General features: G+C 49.9%; 1 protein-coding gene and 1 pseudogene across 3 annotated transcripts in view; both read left to right on the top strand.

Moving 5' to 3' along the window:
* Positions 1–17807, top strand: part of PHRF1 (PHD and ring finger domains 1) — a 32854-nt gene that overhangs the window by 6914 nt on the left and 8133 nt on the right. For both annotated transcript variants that reach the window (XM_053561196.1, XM_053561195.1), the window contains exons 4-10: positions 1456–1661; positions 8043–8126; positions 9729–9844; positions 12416–12513; positions 12828–13003; positions 13730–13859; positions 16617–16738. In XM_053561196.1, the coding sequence (XP_053417171.1) occupies positions 1456–1661; positions 8043–8126; positions 9729–9844; positions 12416–12513; positions 12828–13003; positions 13730–13859; positions 16617–16738 (932 nt within the window). The remainder of the gene's footprint in view (positions 1–1455; positions 1662–8042; positions 8127–9728; positions 9845–12415; positions 12514–12827; positions 13004–13729; positions 13860–16616; positions 16739–17807) is intronic.
* LOC128565017 (28S ribosomal protein S31, mitochondrial-like) lies at positions 1672–4807 on the top strand (annotated as a pseudogene). The gene has a single exon (XR_008374194.1). The product of XR_008374194.1 is annotated as a 28S ribosomal protein S31, mitochondrial-like (transcript).

Genomic DNA, 17807 nt, shown 5'->3' with positions numbered 1-17807 from the left:
CTAGAGAAAGTCACACATTAGCTGTAATCTGAAGGATAGCAAGAGGGGGCTGGTCAGCGGTGGACCCGGGGATGGAGTGTTGTCACAAGGCAGCCTCAGAGCTCCAGGCACTGGAGAGGTGTTAGCTATAGTGATGGGCACACAGAACCTTACACCATACTATACTCCTCCAGCACTAAGTTTTGAATGTAAAAAAGTAGCCCAGTGTGTCTAGCTGGTGGGAAATACAGTCATATGTTCAAAGGGCACCTTCTGCCTCCTGGAGGCTGGTACTGTCCAGGGCCCCTTCCTGTGGCTCCTCTCTTCTGCTGCTGCTTTCCCCACCCTGCTATTTACTCTTAAAAATTGCTTACGCTGACATTTCATTTCCAACTCTAGATACTCTCTTTAGATCTCACTATAAAAGATGAGAGCTTCTTAGGACTTTTACCTGCTGCCAGTCCCCAGTTCTCACTTCTCTCAGGCTCTTCGACAGTGTAAATTATTATCCTGCATGTCCCATGCCCTTTGCCAGATGACCACAAGGTCCTGGGAGTGACATCCCAGCATGACCACTGGTCTTCTCCACTCTTGGAACTAGCAGGGCCAGAGCCATTCTGCATCTGGATTCTACCTCCCTCCTGTGTGGGAACTCACTTCCTTTTTATTTTAACATTGTTCTAGTGGCATTTGCCAGGAAGAGAGAATAAATATATATGTTGACTCTGCCACATTTAAAGTCTCTGCCAGTCAAGCCCCAGCCTCAGAGCCACTAAGAAATTGACTAAAGGTGTTGTGGCCAGTGGCTCAGTTAGGAGTCTCTACTCCTGAAGGCAGACAGTTCATTGCCATCATGGTTCGTTGTTTTTTTTTTTGAGACAAAATCTGTGTCACCCTTGGTAGAATGCTATGGCATCACAGCTCACAGCAACCTCAAACTCTTGGGCTTAAGTAATTCTCTTGGCTCAGCCTCTCAAGTAGCTGGGATTGCAGGCACCTGCCACAGTGCCCAGATATTTTTTGTTGTTTGGCAGGCCCGGGCTGGGTTTGAACCCACCAGCCTCAGTGTATATGTCTGGTGCCCTAGTCGCTGAGCTACAGGTGCCGAGCCATGCCATCGTGTTGGGAGAAGGGGTATTGGAAATACAAATGGCCATCTGGGGGGAGGCTGCTGTACTGCAGGAGGCCTGCTTGGAGGCTCAGCTATTGACCTGGTCATCTCTAAGACCTAGGCTGGCCCCTGGGGACTGCTGCTGAGTCTTGGCTTCGAGAGCTTGGAAGCAGTTACAGTTGAGTGTGGGACAGTGGTGGCCAAACTTGTCAGAATCTGAGATGTGTTCCTCAGGACTGTGAGTGTGCTATGAGTGTGGCCCTGCAGGTGGACAGGATGTGTCCTGAGCACAGCTTGGGCCTGCTCACTCCCAGTGTTGCAGCTTCATCTTTTCCTTAAAGTTGTAGTGTTCCTTCTTTCTCAAGGCTCTGAAGATTCTGAAGATGACACAGAGACACCAGTGGTGGCAGGGGACACTCAGGAGAAGCCGCTCACCAGTGGTGTGCTCCTTTCTGACGACGATGCAGAGAGCTGCCCGATTTGTCTCAATGTGTTCCGTGGCCAGGCTGTGGGCACACCAGAGGATTGTGCCCACTACTTCTGCCTGGACTGCATCATTGAATGGTCCAAGGTGAGTCCATTTCTCAGGGGTTCCATGTAGTTCAGGGTGGCCCCTCCCTGTCTGTGGATGACCCACCCTGTGGTCAGCCCTTTGCAAAGGAGCTGGGGCCCCAGGATTCAGTCCTAGTGTGGCCTCTGCTCAGTTCTGCACCATTGTCTGTAAAGCTCACTGGCAGTGTGTCTGGTACCCGGGATGAGAGAGGAGGACCACGGCTTCTTTGGGGTCCTGGCTGCAGAAACCCTAAGTGGCGTCAGGGACATCTGAGGCCAGCTGATATCAGGCTGGCAGGCCCCAGGAGAGTCAGGATGCACGGGCTCTGTGGCAGGGGGCAGTTTGCTGCTTAGCAGACAGTTAGTCGAGTAGATAGGGAAAAACAGAATGTGATTTAGCACTTAGTTATGATAACTGTCAAGAAAGGTTGAACAGGTAGAAGGGACTGGCCAGTGAGGCAGTGTTTCACATCTCACAGTGAGCCCAACATTCTTTGTAAACTTTTTTTTTTTTTTCCTTTGGCTGGTGGCTGGAACCCACCACCTCCAGCATAGGGGGCCAGTGCCCTATCCCTTTGAGCCACAGGCACCACCCTCTTTTTAAACTTTTCATTCAGAAAAAATGTCAAAGAAATAGGACAGTAGAAGGAGGAGTGGTCCTCCAACACCGTCAGCTCGGCTCTGACTCTCGGCTCAGCCCTCAGCTCCACCTGCAGCGTGGCCCTTAGCATTCTCCACAAGCCTGTGTCCTTGCCCAAGTTTCCCACTAGCTGTGTCTTCTAGTCCCTATTCCTCTCCTGGTCCATGTCCCCAGATAGCATAAAACTGTCCCATGTGGTTAATCTGTTTGAAGTGGGACCTAGACGTGGCTCAGGCTGCCTGGCAGGTGGCGTCACCACCTTCTCCATCTGTGGTTCTCCTGTTTCTGTTCTGGTGCCAGCAGGGTGGGTCCATGGCCCAGAGTAGAGTCGGCCGTAGGTTTTTCTTTTGGGAAGCAAAGCTCTGGTTTAAACTGAGGAACAAGACAGGATGTTTGCCATGTGTCTTCTATTTGGTATTCATTAAACTCAGAGAAGAAAACAGTAGAGGCAAAAGTACTGGTTACAAGAAGGCATTTGTGAATAGTTATTAGTGTAGAAATTTCATTTATATTTATAGACAGAGTCTCACTTTGTCGCCCTCGGTAGAGTGCTGTGGTGTCACAGCTCACAGCAACCTCCAGCTCCTGGGCTTAGGTGATTCTCTTGCCTCAGCCTCCCTCCCAAGTAGCTGGGACTACAGGCGTCCACCACAATGCCTAGCTATTTTTTGTTGTTGTTGTTGTTGCAGTTTGGCCAAGGCCATGTTCGATCCTGCCACCCTCAGTATATGGGGCCAGCACCCTACTCACTGAGCCACAGACACTGCCTAGTATAGAAATTTTCTAAGTTGTTAGACTGTGGAGTTTAGCGAGATTGCTGGATATAAGAGGGTTTCTTTTTGTTGTTGTTGTTGTTTTGAGAATCATCTCACTTTGTTGCCCTCGGTAGAGTGCTATGGCATCACAGCTCACAGCAACCTCAAACTCTTAGGCTTAAGTGATTCTCTTGCCTTAGCCTCCTGACCAGCTGGGACTACAGGCACCCACCACAAAGCCTGGCTATTTTTTTAGAGATGGGGTCTCGCTCTGGCTCAGGCTGGTCTTGAACGTAAGCTCAGGCAATCCACCCACCATGGAGTGCTAGGATTACAGGCATGAGCCACTGCTCCCAGCTTGAATATAAGGTTTTAACAAAGGTTAAAAGTCATACCTAGAAACAAATCATAAAAAGCATATATAAAACACATAAAGAGGGGCGGCGCCTGTGGCTCAAAGGAATAGGGTGCCAGGAAGTGGTGGGTTCAAACCCAGCCCCGGCCGGGGGGACGAAGTATTCCGGTTGCTTTGCGTGTTAGTTTGTTTCACTGCGATGTTTCCAAGAGTCTCCACCGCTCCTGCCACTTCTCCCCCTTTCCCGCCACCCTTTGTCTTCTGGAAGCCCGGAGGCATCGACAGCTGCGTTTGTGCTGCTCGTGCTCCGCACAGAATGGTCAGGACAAAAAATAATATTCAAAGACATTTTGGCACTAGCAGTGTGATCCATAGCAAGAAAGATGAGCAGCCTGTTCCAACCAGTGAGATTTCCAGCGAAACTTCAGAGAGCCAAGACAGTATAAAGGAAAATAGGAAAAAAGACTTGTTAGGTATTATTAAAGGCATGAAAGCTGAATTAAGCACAGTGAATGTACAGACCACAAAGCCACCCAAGAGAAGACCTCTTAAAAGTTTGGGGACTACACTTGGCAGGCTTCAGAGAACTACAGAACATGCCAAGAAGAGAAATGAGACCCTGAGTCCTGAGCTGGTGGCAGCTGCCTCTGCTGTTGCAGATTCCCTCCCTTTTAACAAGCAGATGACCAAGACAGAACTGCTTAGACAGCTCCAACAGCATGAGGAAGACTCAAGGGCACAGAAAGATGAAGGGAGACCTAAAATTAGTTTTAGTAACATAGTATCAGATATGAAAGTTGGCAGATTGTCTACAGCCAGAGTTAATACAAGACCAGAGCATCAGATCCAATTTGATGAAGGACCTGACAGTTATACTGGCCAAGAAAAGACCACTAATCTTAGAAAAAGGAGAGATTTATTCAAGGGGAAAAGACTTAATATTTTTGACAGTAAGGCATTTACTGGAGAAGCGCCTGAAACAGACAGGTCACCTTCACTTTGGGATGTGGAATTTGCTAAGCAGTTAGCCACAATAACTGAGCAGCTTTTCAGAATGGGTTTGAAGAGATGATCCAGTGGACTAGAGGGGGGAAGCTGTGGGAATTCCCGATTAACAGTGAAGCAGGTTTCCATGAGGATGGTTCAGAATTTCATGAACATATATTTCTGGATAAATACCTGGAGGATTTCCCAAAACAAGGACCAGTTCGCCACTTCATGGAGCTGGTGACATGTGGCCTTTCCAAAAACCCATATCTGAGTGTTAAACAGAAGGTTGAGTGCATAGAGTGGTTTAGAAATTATTTTAATGAGAAAAAGGATATTTTAAAGTAACATACAGTTCAATTAAAACCATGGAAATTTTTATTTCAAGCTGCTAGAGATGGCTATAACTAAATAAAATAATTTTATTATTAAAAAAAAAAAAGGGCGGCGCCTGTGGCTCAGTCGGTAAGGCGCCGGCTCCATATACCGAGGGTAGCGGGTTCGGACCCGGCCTCGGCCAAACTGCAACCAAAAAATAGCCAGGCGTCGTGGTGGCCCAGCTGCTCTGGAGGCTGAGGCAAGAGAATTACGTAAGCCCAAAAGCTAGAGGTTGCTGTGAGCCGTGTGACGTCATGGCACTCTACGGGGCGGCAAAGTGAGACTCTGTCTCTACAAAAAAAAAAAAAAAAAAAAAAAACAAAGAAACACTTCAGTGTCTACTATGTCACTTGACTCTGATCCTGTTAGGCCAAGCAGGAAGGGCCATTTCTGTTCTGCACACAAAGAAAGTGAGGGTTAAAAACTGAGGGTCTGGGCGGCGCCTGTGGCTCAGTCGGTAAGGCCCCGGCCCCATATACCGAGGGTGGTGGGTTCAAACCCGGCCCTGGCCAAAATGCAACCAAAAAAAAAATAGCCAGGCTTTGTGGCGGGCACCTGTAGTCCCAGCTACTCGGGAGGCTGAGGCAAGAGAATCGCTTAAGCCCAGGAGTTGGAGGTTGCTGTGAGCTGTGTGACGCCACGGCACTCTACGAGGGCCATAAAGTGAGACTGTCTCTACAAAAAAAAAATTGCCCCCAAAAAATAAATAAGTAAGTAAGTAAAGCACTTAAAGGGCTTTTCTAAAACACTTGCAACCCAAGACAGACCACTTTCCAGAAGGAACTCCTACTCTCCAGAGCTGGCCTTGCTGTGCTGTCACAGTTCCAGCAGAAGTGTTCAGAGCACTCAGTGGGTTGTGAACTCCATCTAGGAGGGCCAGAAAGCACCACAAATCGCCAGGATGATGTTGAAAAGGGAAGACATTTTAAGTTCACATATCTGAGATACAGAAAAAAGATCAAGGCAAAAGGAGACACCACCTACTGGATAGTGTGGTTTGTGAAACTACAGAGATAAAGACGGAATTGGTCCCAGGACAGGAATGAGACCTGGAGCGGGCACTGAGGGCCTGAGGGGACATGACACTCATACTCGGAGGCTCTTCATACACAACACTTAGGAGGAGATAGATACCGTGAGGGCCGAGCTCGCACCACACACACAGTGCCAGATGCATTCAGGATCTGCAGTGAGAAAGCAAAACAGCTTTCATCTTTTTTTTTTTTTTTTTTTGGAGACAGTCTCACTGTGTGGCCCTTGGTAGAGTGCCGTGGCGTCACAGCTCACAGCAGCCTCCAACTCTTGGGCTTAAACGATTCTCTTGCCTCAGCCTCCCAAGTAGTTGGGACTACAGGTGCTCGCCACAACGCCAGGCTATTTTTTTGTTGCAGTTATTTAGCTGGCCCTGGCTAGGTTCAGACCTGCCACCCTCCGTGTATGTGGCTGACATGGTAACCACTGTGCTATGGGCACCAAGCCCAAAACAGCTTTCAGAAGAAAACACAGGTAGGTGCACTGTGAGGATAGGGAAGGATTTCCTGAAAAATGTAAGAGATTTGCAGATGGGTAATAAATGCAAGGGTGCTTACTAAGTATGTTAGGGAGCCCAGGTCATGCCAGGGAGACCCTACACACCCCTCAGTCTGCTCAGGGGAAGGACAGACCATGCCTCAAGTTGGAAGGATGGAGCCCCCAAACTCATAGATAGGGTGTCACGTATAACCACAAAGTTGATGTAGTTCAGTCTCTTGTTTACCCAAGAGAAATGGGTATTCCCACAAAAGTCATCCTCAGATGCACACAGCTAGTGGATGGATAGCCACATGGGGTGTCTTTTACTTCCGGGTGCAGAGATCTGAGGGCAGTGCCTATAGCTCAGTGGGTAGGGCACTGGCCACATGCACTGAGGCTGGTGAGTTTGAACACAGCCCGGGCCAGCTAAACAACAATGACAACTACAACAAAAAATAGCCAGGCATTATGGCGGTGCCTGTAGTCCCAGCTACTTGGGAGGCTGAGGCAAGAGAATCACTTAAGCCCAAGTGTTTGAAGTTGCTGTGAGCTGTGACACCACGGCACTTTACCGAGAGTGACAAAGTGATGACACTCTGTCAAAAAAAAAAAAAAAAACCCAGGGGAGTCGCACCAGCCACATCATCCACAGTGATGAGGATGCCACTTGTGAGCAGGAGACCTGGGCCTCTGCCTGTGGGACTAAAATGAATGTTTTACTGTTTACAGTTTATTTAAAACAAGTGAAAGGGAATCAAAACTATTAATGAAGAAAAAATATATATACTTTGTTTGTTTTTAGAAACAGAGTCTCACTTTATCGCCCTTGGTAGAATGCTATGGCATCACAGCTCATAGCAACCTCCAACTCCTGGGTGTAGGCGATTCTCTTGCCTCAGCCTCCCAAGCTGGGACTACAGGCACCTGCCACAACGCCCAGCTACTTTTCTTTTTGATGCAGTTTGGCCGGGGCCGGGTTCAAACCCACCACCCTCAGTATATGGGGCCAGCGCCCTACCCACTGAGCTACAGGCGCCGCCCCTACATATATACTTTTTGAAACAGAGTCTCTGTCTCCCTGGGTTGAGTGCCATGATATCATAGCAACCTCAAACTCCTGGGCTCAAGTGATCCTCCTGCCTCAGTCTCCTGAGAAGCTGGGACTGCAGGCGCCCACCAAAACACATGGCTAGTTTTTCTATTTTTAATAGAGATGGGATCTCGGCTCAGGCTGGTCTCAAACTCCTGAGCGCAGGTGATCCACCCTCCTTGGCTTCCCAGAGTGCTGGGATTAAAGATGTGAGCTACCGTGCCCAGCCTAGCAAAAATATTTTTAACACATAACTAGTATCCACTAATCAGGATGAAAAGAAATTCTGAAAACTTAACAGGAAACATCCAACAATCATGGAAAAGGTGGCAAAGGACTTGAACAGAGGCTGACAGTAGCGGTCCTGGAAGGGCTGTAAACACACACTGTTCCAGTTAAAATCCAGCCCCCCCTCCTCCCCTCCTTCCTTTCATTTTCTTGGCATGTGACACTAAGATGCCAGGTTGCGTTGTGTGCCTGTTCACTGAGCTGTTCTGTCTGTCTGCCTTCACTGCTGTGTCCCCAGCAACTTAGCACAGCTCTGGCACACCTAGGCATTCAGTAAATACTTGGATTTTCAGTGTGAAAGAAACTTTCAGCCTCTGAGTGAATTATTTTGAATACCATATTAGCAGTGAAAGTGTGATTCTACTGGGTTCTGATGTAATTTTTATTTCTCACAGAATGCCAATTCCTGTCCAGTTGATCGAACTCTGTTTAAATGTATTTGCATTCGAGCTTACTTTGGTGGTAAAGTCTTGAAGAAGGTAAGTGAAGATGTTGCAGTGCAGGGCCCAGCCACGTGTGTCCCTGTCTCATGGGAAGGAGATACTTTTAGAGGTTGTTTGCTCACCTAAAATGATAAATGTTGGCTAAGTGTTCTGAAAAAATCAACCAAAACGCCTGGAATGGCCTGTGAGCATGAAGCCTGGGGCTCAGGTGGCTGTCCTGTGCGGGGGGTGTGAGTTCTGTGCAAGTCTAGGTGGTGGAGGTGCTGCTGGACCTGAGATGTGCCCTGGGCTCTGCCCCAGCCTCTGGGAGCCTCTCTCTGGCCCATCTGCTCAGAGTTCCTGAGCTGCAGCAGGATCAGGAGAGGGGAACATGGGTGGGGAGAGGAAGCTGGTTTTCTTGGGGCCAGATTTCAGGAAATACTAGGCAAAATCATTTACCATCGGGGTGGAGGTAAGAAGGAGTTTCCTTTTGGTCTGTGTGCTTGCATTTGCTTCCCTGCATTTTAGGGAATTGAAAGGCTTCCATCGTCTGTCCTTGAGTGGCCCTGGGAAGACCTTGTAGGGGTACGCCTGAGACCTCAGGGCCATAAAGGCTGGCTGAGATGGTGTGGCTGCAGGTCCTCCTGTTTTGGTTAGTGTACCTGAAGCCAGGTTGCCAGACTTTGCTCTCTGTGGGAGCTGTAACTTGTGCCACCAGCGGCAGCTTTGGTCCCCATAGCCTCACTTTGTGTGCTTGGGTAGTTTGTTGGCACTTTCAAAAGTATGTCTGTAATATAAGTAGTCTTCATGTTGGAAATGGCCACAGAGAAGGTGTGTGGGTCCTGAGCTCTTCCTCCTGGAGGGAGGCCTAGGTGAGCTTTGCAGGCAGGAGGGGCAAGTCCTCTGTGACAAGCTGGTGCTGTTGGGGCCTGAGAATGGCTCCAGATACTGTAGGAAAAGCTGGCTGGCAGGAGAGCCCGGTCCCCACCTCACCCTCCAGGAAGGGCCAGGTGCTAGGGGAGGAGAGGCTGCATTCTGGGGAGAGCCTGGGTGAGGAGATGGGGGACCTGTCTACAGACCTTTCATATTTTAAGACTTGAATAACTAAAGCCAGAGGGTACCTAAGAGTTGCTGTAAGGTTGGGTGTGTCACCACTGTCGCTTTCTCAAGGCGAGGCTGTGACAGTCCCCCTAATTGCAGTACATCTAAGCATTCGTTTTTGGCAGGCATGTTTCTGAGTCTTTGCTGAATTACATGGCTCTGAGGTTGGAAACCATGCTCATGAGCACTGCTTACCAGCTCCCTGCACACAGGCCTGTCTGCAGGGCACTCACGGCATGGGGATGTGCTCCCTCTGGCGCCCTCTTGGTCCCCACCTGCTTGATGATTCTGCTTTGTGGCCACATGGCCTCCCCACTCCTATCCATGGGTCATAGCTTTGTTTTCTGCTGAATCATCCTTCCCTCTTAGACGACTGCCCTGGTAGAATATGACCTCTCCATTCACATACTGACCCAGAGACACAGGGCTATGGAGCTCGTGTAGGTGGAGCAGGTCCTGGGCTCGCAGACCTGCTCTGGATTAACTGCCAGTGTTCTAGGAGTTGACCTCTTAGATTTGCAGTTCTCTTTGGTGTATGAGCAGAAGTTCTGTCTTTAGATTCCAGTGGAGAACAGCAGAGCCCAAGAGGAAGAAGAGGACCCAACCTTCTGTGAGGTGTGCGGCAGGAGCGACCATGAGGACCGGCTCCTGCTCTGTGATGGCTGTGACTCGGGGTAAGAGGCCTCCACTGCATGCAGGCGGGAGGGGACGCAGGACACGCAGTCTCTTCCATCCCTCATGGTGATGTTGGAGTCCTGGCATTGGGAGCTGAGCTGCCTTGCCCTGAAGGCTCTTCTCATCACTGCCATTTATGCCTCTGCCTTTTTCCAAAAAAATGTTCTGAGGCTTCTCACAGACATGCACATAACGCACCAAGACAAAGCGAGGGAAGGGAGAGGAGGGAGCCGGGGGGCAGTGCTGCTGGAGAGGAGGCTCTGTGCCTACACTGTCATCGTCCAAGCTGCTGGTGGTCCCCCTGGATGTGTTTCCAGTGACCTGCCTCCACTGGTCACCCTGGCACAGCAGGAGACAGCTGGGAGCCCTGCCCTGTGTGCATGAGTGACACTGCTCCCTGGGAGCCTCGGGTGGCGTCTCTCCATTGCTGTTTTGTCTTGATGGGTGTGGGCATGTGCCCCCACCCCCACCCCAGAAGCCCCCTGCATGGTGCTTTTGCTGTTGGATTTAAAGAATTTTTCTTCTATAAAATTATGGCAAGAGGATTCTGGAAACCTTTCCTTTGGAGCACTTACCCAGAATGTATGGAGGAACCAGTGAGGCTGGCAGATCTGGAACTTTCTCTCATGCAGGAAGTTGTAGTTTCAAGGTTTGGACTCTGAAACTGCCAGAGACAGGAGGCCTGAAACTGCGGTGGCCAGAGCCAGTGCTGCAGCGGCTCTCTGTGGAGGCTCATGAGTCCTGGGGCTGGCAGTCCTGGTTGCCCAGACCTCATACCCCAGCTCACTTCCGTCACTGTGTGCCATCTGTGCAGGACTCAGCTGTGCTGCTGTATTTAGCAGACACCACGAGCTCCCTGTGTGTGCCGTGCAGGTGACTGCCACTGTTATCCTCCTAAGACACTTATTATCAGTCTGCCTGCTTGGGGCCACTGGGAGCACAGGGCCTCCCAGCAAGGCCCCCTGCCTCTCCAGGGCCCTGCAGGTCCTGCCTACCCCAAACCCTGTGTTCAGCAGCCAGCATCGCACAGCGCCTCTCCTCACATGTTAACAGAACACCGTCTTCCCTCCTTTCGCTGAAGTCTCAGGTTGAACGAACCCATGTTTTGTGACCATGTACTGAATACTCTGACCCTACAGATCTTTACCTCTTCAGGATTCCTAGAAGCATCTCCCATCAGTTGCCCCACCAGCATGTGTTGGTTATATTGCTATTAGTAGGAAGCAGGGCTGCTGTCGTGGATGTCCCAGAAACCCCATCAGAAGTGCACTGCCCTGCAAGGGCGAGCAGGATGCTGGGAACACAGGGCCAGAGGGGGCCACTTAGGACTCAGAACTATGTCCACACACGAGGCTGGGTTGTCATCACTGATGGCAGCCTGCAAGCCCTTTGGGACCACCCCTTTCTGAGGTAGGAACCATGTGCTTTCTAGTGGCCTCAAGGGCAGCTGGTGAGCCCAGATGAGACTAGAGGGTCAGAGTTTTCATGAACTAGTTTTCCTTTTAAGCATTTAAATTAAGCCTACAGTTCTTGATTATGTTAGTTTTTAAAATCAGTATCTGTCTTTCATTCTAATAACTTCTTAACACTGACACTGGGATTTTTACAACTTTATTAAAACTTTTTAATTTTGTAACTTACATTTATAAATTTATTTCTGTTTCTGTGTAGAGTATTTGAATTATTTTCACAGGTGAAACAACTCAATAAATAAAAATCCTGAAACACTTTGGGAGGCTTAGATGGGAGAATCATTTGAGACCAGGAGTTCAAGATCAGCCTGAGCAACATAGCCAAACCCTTGTCTCTACCTAAAATTTTAAAAATTAGCCAAATATGGTAGCACATTCCTGTAGTCTCAAACTTGGGGGTCTGAAACAGGAGGATCCCTTGAGCCCAAAAGTGAACTATGATTTTGCCATTGCACTTAAGCCTAGGCGACAGAGCAAGACCTTATCTCTAACCTATATATGTAAAATAAGACATTAAAACTGATAAATATTCTCATACAGACCGTCCCCAGGGTACGGACAAGAAACATTCCTGAGAACATCTTCAGGTCAGATTTTTGTAACTCAGATCCATGGTAAACAGTGCATGGACTGTAATAATAATAGTAATGATAAGAAGGCTATAAAGTCTTGTGTGGTAATGTGATAGTATAATGCTAGGGATACCTCTGTGCTGTGATAATGAGTTACAGAAACTATTAGACTGTTTCAAACAAACAACATAAAAACTCATACAAAAGTTTAGCTAGGAGATAGAACAAATTTCAAAATGAATATTAAAGGTTAATACCTAATGCTACATCTGTGTGAGGCTAACAAGAATATTACCTTATTTTGATCTAACCAAATCAGGAATGACCCCGTGTCAGCAGGTGCCCCACTGCACAGCTCAGTAACAGCGGACACTCACCACACGCTGCCTCACCTGTGTCCACTATTTCTCACCTCACCCTGTAACGCTGCACAGCCCAGGACGGGAGCCTGATGCTCTCTGGGGAGTGATGGCATCTGGCCTTCCTCCAAACACTTGGTTCTACTTTCTTTCCCTTGTGCCTATAGATACCACATGGAATGTCTAGAGCCCCCTCTCCAGGAGGTGCCCGTGGATGAGTGGTTCTGTCCAGAGTGTGCCACCCCCGGCGCAGCCCCTGGCACAGGTGATTCGCTGCTCCATGGGGGCTGGGCCTGCATCCTGTGGAAGGCAGAGGGTGAGGTTGGCTGTGACTAAGGACTTCCAGGCTTTCCACCAGGGAAATGAGCTTCTGCTGAGCTCCCACATGGGGGCTGGAGGAGCCTGGTGTCTTGCAATCGTGTGGGCTCAGTTGACTGGGTCTCCCTGACCCTCAGGGTCTGGAGGAGGTGGTGAGAAGGCCCCAGCCCTGCTTCAGAACTTGCCCTGGCCTGGGCTTCTGCATAGTGAGGGGTGTGATCTGTGGGTCCGTCTGGCGCATCAGCCCATCTCTCTTCCAAGACCCAGGCTCTGTGAGTGAGGAGGAGGTTTCCCTGCTCTTGGCTGACGTGGAGCCCACCACCAGCAGGCTTCGGCCTCGTACAGGCAGGACCCGGGCGATTGCCCGGACGCGGCAAAGTGAGAGAGTGAGAGCAACCGTGAACCGCAACCGTATCTCCACAGCTAGGAGGGCTGAGGTGGGTGAGCCTCTCCGCTCTCTGAGATCTGTCCTGGGACCTCAGCTGCCCAGATTGGTCTCTGAGGCTGGGTGGGAAGGGCTAGGACCAAAGGGGGTGCTGTCAGCAGTGTGGGGTCCAAGGCCAGTGGCCCCTGTGTGCCCTGGTGACTCTGGCAGTCAACCTGCTAGGGAGCAGGCAAGTGAGTGCAGCTGGACGCTGTGACACCTGTGAGGGTGCAGGCTGAGGTGGGGCCATGTCTAGAGGAGCAGGTGCCAGGAGGCCAGGCCACACACAGCCTTGAGCTGACCCAACTGCCAGCTCCTTGTCCTAGTCCAGCACCTGAGTGCATCTTCCTCAGGTGGTTCTTCATGCTGTTCCAGATACTATGAGGGGTCTCCTTAGGGCCACTCCTCCCTGTTCCCAGACAGTGTACAGTGTATCAGGACCAACAGGAGAAGCCGGGGAGGTGTGGGTGGGGTGGGCTCCTCTCTGATGTCAAGTGTTTGCCTTTGACACGCATTACGCTGCATTCAGGATCCTGTGTTGGGAAGGCTGACCCTTGCTGTCCCTCTGGCTCCTGACTCGTTCCCTGCATGGCAGGGCATTACTTGTCACTACCCTTCCCTGTGTCCTGGCCACTCGTGTTCACTGTAGGAGTGCACGGCACCTGTTGAAAAAGGGGGCGGTGCAGTGGTGTGTTCTGCTGGGGCTGCCCTGCTGACCGGACATCCCTCTGCTGTGTAGCATGTACCAAGGCACCTCCTGTCTTCTCTCTTGGATGAGACTATTGAGGCAGTAGCAACTGGCCTGAGCACTGCCGTGTATCAGCGCCCTCTCACACCTCGAGCCCCAGCCAAACGGAAAAGGAAGACAGGTAAGCTGGCCGGATGGGCTGTCCAAGTCCCTGAGCGTGTGGGTCCCAGCTGCACCAGTGCCTCTCCCTCAAAAGTTCTGTTTCCAGGCCTGGAGCATGGTCATTTCCATGTCTTTCTGCAACTTAATTTTCTCAGCAAAAAAAATGCCATGCAAAACCCACACTGCAGACATAGACCATCTGGGTCTGGGTTATTGGATAGATGTATGCAGGCATGCTACCTCTGGCCTTCTAGAATCCCTCTGCCTTTGTTTTATGGAAGGATTGATAATCTATGAATATCTGACAGAATGCACCAGTACAGCCCCTGAGCTGGGCTCTTCTCTGTAGGAGAGTTGAGGTCCCTGGTGCAGCATCCCGGCTCCATTCAGTTCTGTTCTGTCCTGTCTCCTCACTGAGGAGTATCCTGTGTGTGCGTGTGCCACTCTGCTCGTGCTTAGACCTGCTGGGCATGAGGTGGTTCCATTTTAAGGCCACTGAAAATGGAGGTGCGGGAGTCCTGTGGGCAGATACCTTACTTTCCAGGGTGATCCAGAGGCGTGGACTGCTTGGATCATCGGCATATGCGAGTTCAACTTTACAGGAATCAGCCAGGCCGCTTCCATTTCAGACTGCTGCACACTTTCTCACTCACCTCTCAGCAGCACCATCATCATCGTGACGGTGGGAGCGTGGCACTGCCTGTGCTGCCCAGGGATCTCTCAGAAGTGCACTCTGGGCCTGGCCACTGCTCATGGGATGGGTGTGGTGACAGGTGCCTTGTGCACGTATGGCCTTGTCTGTGACTCAGGCCCTTCTTGGCAGCATGTCCACCTAGCATGAACTAGATTTTAGACTAAATCAGAGCTCTGCACCACAGTCAGTCTCCATAGGAGACTTTCTAGGCCTGCTTGGTGAGCAGGGAAAAGGAGAACTCTTCAGGTCATTCTATTACCTGCAGTTAAAATTCAGGATTGCTGGATTTTTACTTCACTTTTTTTGTTTTTTTTTTTTTTTTGAGACAGTCTACCTTGGTAGAGTGCCGTGGCATCTCAGCTCACAGTAACCTCAAACTCACAGGTTCAAGTGATTCTCTTGCCTCAGCCTCCCAAGTAGCTGGGACTACGAGCGCCCGTCACAATGCCCAGCTATTTTTTTGCTGCAATTATCATTGTTGTTTAGCTGGTCCAGGAGAGTTCGAACCCACCAGCCCTGGTATATGTGGCCAGTGCCCTAGCCGCTGAGCCACAGGCACCGAGCCTGAGTTGATTTTCTTTGCTCTTATGCTTGTGAGGGGCCTGAGCTGGTGTGCTCTGGTGGGAAGTGCTGTCGGCAACCACAGCTGCAGTTCTGATGAGCTGGGAAGTGCCTGCAGGACAGACACGCCTCCCTCCACTGCTGGCTTGCAGCAGTATGGTTTGCACAGACACAGAAGGGCAACGCCTTGGTTTGTTTTCCTTTATTTGCCAGTTTTCAAAATAATGAAGTTGCTTAGCAGTGTTCCGCAGTAGAAATCAGTTAGGGTTTTCAGCATCATGATAAACTTAGGGAGTTGAATACATACATCTCTGGCCTGGCATGGGATAGGCGCCTATAGTCTTGGCTCCTTGGGAGGCTGAGGCTAGAGAGTTTATTGCGCCCAGGAGTTTGAACCTACAGTGAGCTGTGGTTGTGCCACTGCATTCCAGCCTGGGTGACGAGCAAGACCCCACCTCAAAAAATAAAATAACAGGCTAGGCGCAGTGGCTCACCCCCGTAATCTCAGCACTCTGGGAGGCCAAAGCAGGTAGATTGCCTTAGCTCACAGGTTCAAGACCAGCCCGAGCAAGACCAAGATAGCAAGAGCTATCTCTAAAAATAGCCAGATGTTGTGGTAGGCACCTATAGTCCCAGCTACTCAGAAGGGTGAGGCAAGATAATCGCTTGAGCCCAAGAGTTTGAGGTTGCTGTGAGTTATGATGCCACAGCACTCCACCAAGGGTGACAAAGTGAAACTGTATAGATAGATAGAAAGGGAGGGAGGAAAACTAAGTAGCCGGGCATAGTGGTAGGCACTGGTAGTCCCAGCTATTCTTGAGGCTGAGAGAGGATTGCTTGAGCCCAGGAGTTTGAGGCTGTAGTAAGCTATGATGCCATGGCACTCTACCTGGGGTGACAGAGGGAAGACTTTGAAAAACAAAAACAAAAAAACCCCATACATCTTGAGTGCAGATCTCTCTGTCTTGATTGCTATCTTCCTCCATGCTGAGATTGCTGGCGATTTTTCTGGGGATGCTACCTTATAAAAGTAAGGTACCCCATGGTTGTCCCAGGCTTGTCTGCAGCAGCACCCATCACCTTCAAAAGGAGGGATTTGGACTGAAATCCTGGGTGTTTTTACAGTTAAAAAATGTTTTAGTCTTCAGAGAATGAACTAGAGATGGCACCCTGACTCAGCTGTCTGAGTCTCTGTCCCACGTGGCTTAACAAGAGGTAGAGAGGAAGGGTCATTGGTTTTATTTGACTTCAGTTTATCAAACTTTGTTTTTTTGTATTTCGTTTCATAATTATGTGAAATAATATTCTAAAAGTCAGTTTACAAGGTGTATTTGGGAAAGGCAAGTCTGCCATTCATTGCTGCCTGTTCACTCTCTCCCTCCCTCTTAGGGATGCGTTGTTTTATAAATTATAGTCATTTTGTAAAAGTCCAAGCCAGAACTCCTACAGGGCTCTGTCCTCCCAGAGTAGGACTCACAGGAAGGTGGGAGGGCCCAGCACAAAGTGAGGTCCTCTTTTTAGGAAAACGGAAGAAAGCTCTAGGAAGAAAGAAAACCCAGTCCAGACCATCTGCGAGAAGGAAGGGCTCGGGGCCAAGACCTAAGAAGCGTCGCCTGAGGAGGAGGAAGGGCGAGCAGAGGAAGGTAACCCTGCGCTCAGCTCCTCCTCCACTGATGGAGACAAGCCTGTCTGGGGTGGGGTGAAGATGGCCTTGAGACAGGCGTCCCCAGCCTTTAGGGCTGGTACACTGAGGACCAGGTATCTCATCCTCAGGGGATGGCCCATGGGGCACAGGCAGGCAGGTGGCCCTTGGGGGCCAGAGCACTGAGCCACCTTCCCGGGGTCCCCAGCAACTGGCACAGGGCTCTTGGGGTGCCAGCTGCCTGGTTTCGGGGCTCACTCAGGCGCCGGGCAGGTATGTTCCCAAGCCCTTGATCCTCATTCAGAATGCTGAGTGGACGTTTAGTTATTTTTAATTTGACACTTAAAAATTGCACATTTATGTGGAATAGTGTCTTGTTTTCCCACATGTATGTATTGTGTTAAATTGAATTTTAACACATAAAAGACAAAAGCCTGGGTTGCAGCCATTGTTCCAGTATTTGCTCTTTCTGTGAATTTGTATTCAAGTTCATGACTCATTTCCTAATGAGTATAAATTGACACACTATGTGTCACACATAAATTTTACATTTATGTAAAAATATGATTTAGTTTTAAATGCAGTATTTGAACATCTGGCCTGTTTATTCATTTGGACAAAATTCCCCAAGTGAGTCGAAATGCCAGCTGTGACCAACTGTGGGCATCTGCAGGTGCATCCCTGTTGTTTCCAGTTCTCTGTTACTGGGCACACTTCCCTTTCCATGACGCTGCGAGCCTAGAGTGGGACCTATCCATGTGTCACTGCCACCTCTTTGTGCCTGTGCCCAGCAGGTTCTAGAATGTTTCGGATGTTTCAGGGCTTCATCCTGAGCTCAGCCCATCCGCCTGACAGCAGCTGCGCTTCAGCAGCTCCTCTCCTCCCATAGGGTGTTCCAGGCCCACAGCCCACCATGTGCATTGGGGGCGGAGGGCACACACCTGAGAGGCAGCACCCGCCTTCAGGCTGCACAGACATGTGGTCCCGGCCCTAGCGCCTAGAATAAGAAGCTAGTAGCACATAACCGTTCTGTGCTGCCTAGTAACCCAGGCATATTCCATGAGGTGGTG

Source organism: Nycticebus coucang, chromosome 14, assembly GCF_027406575.1.
Source record: "Nycticebus coucang isolate mNycCou1 chromosome 14, mNycCou1.pri, whole genome shotgun sequence".
In the NCBI taxonomy this organism is placed as follows: Eukaryota; Metazoa; Chordata; class Mammalia; order Primates; family Lorisidae; genus Nycticebus; species Nycticebus coucang.
Note: the sequence above shows the minus strand (reverse complement) of the source record. Positions and strands in the feature narration are given on the sequence as shown.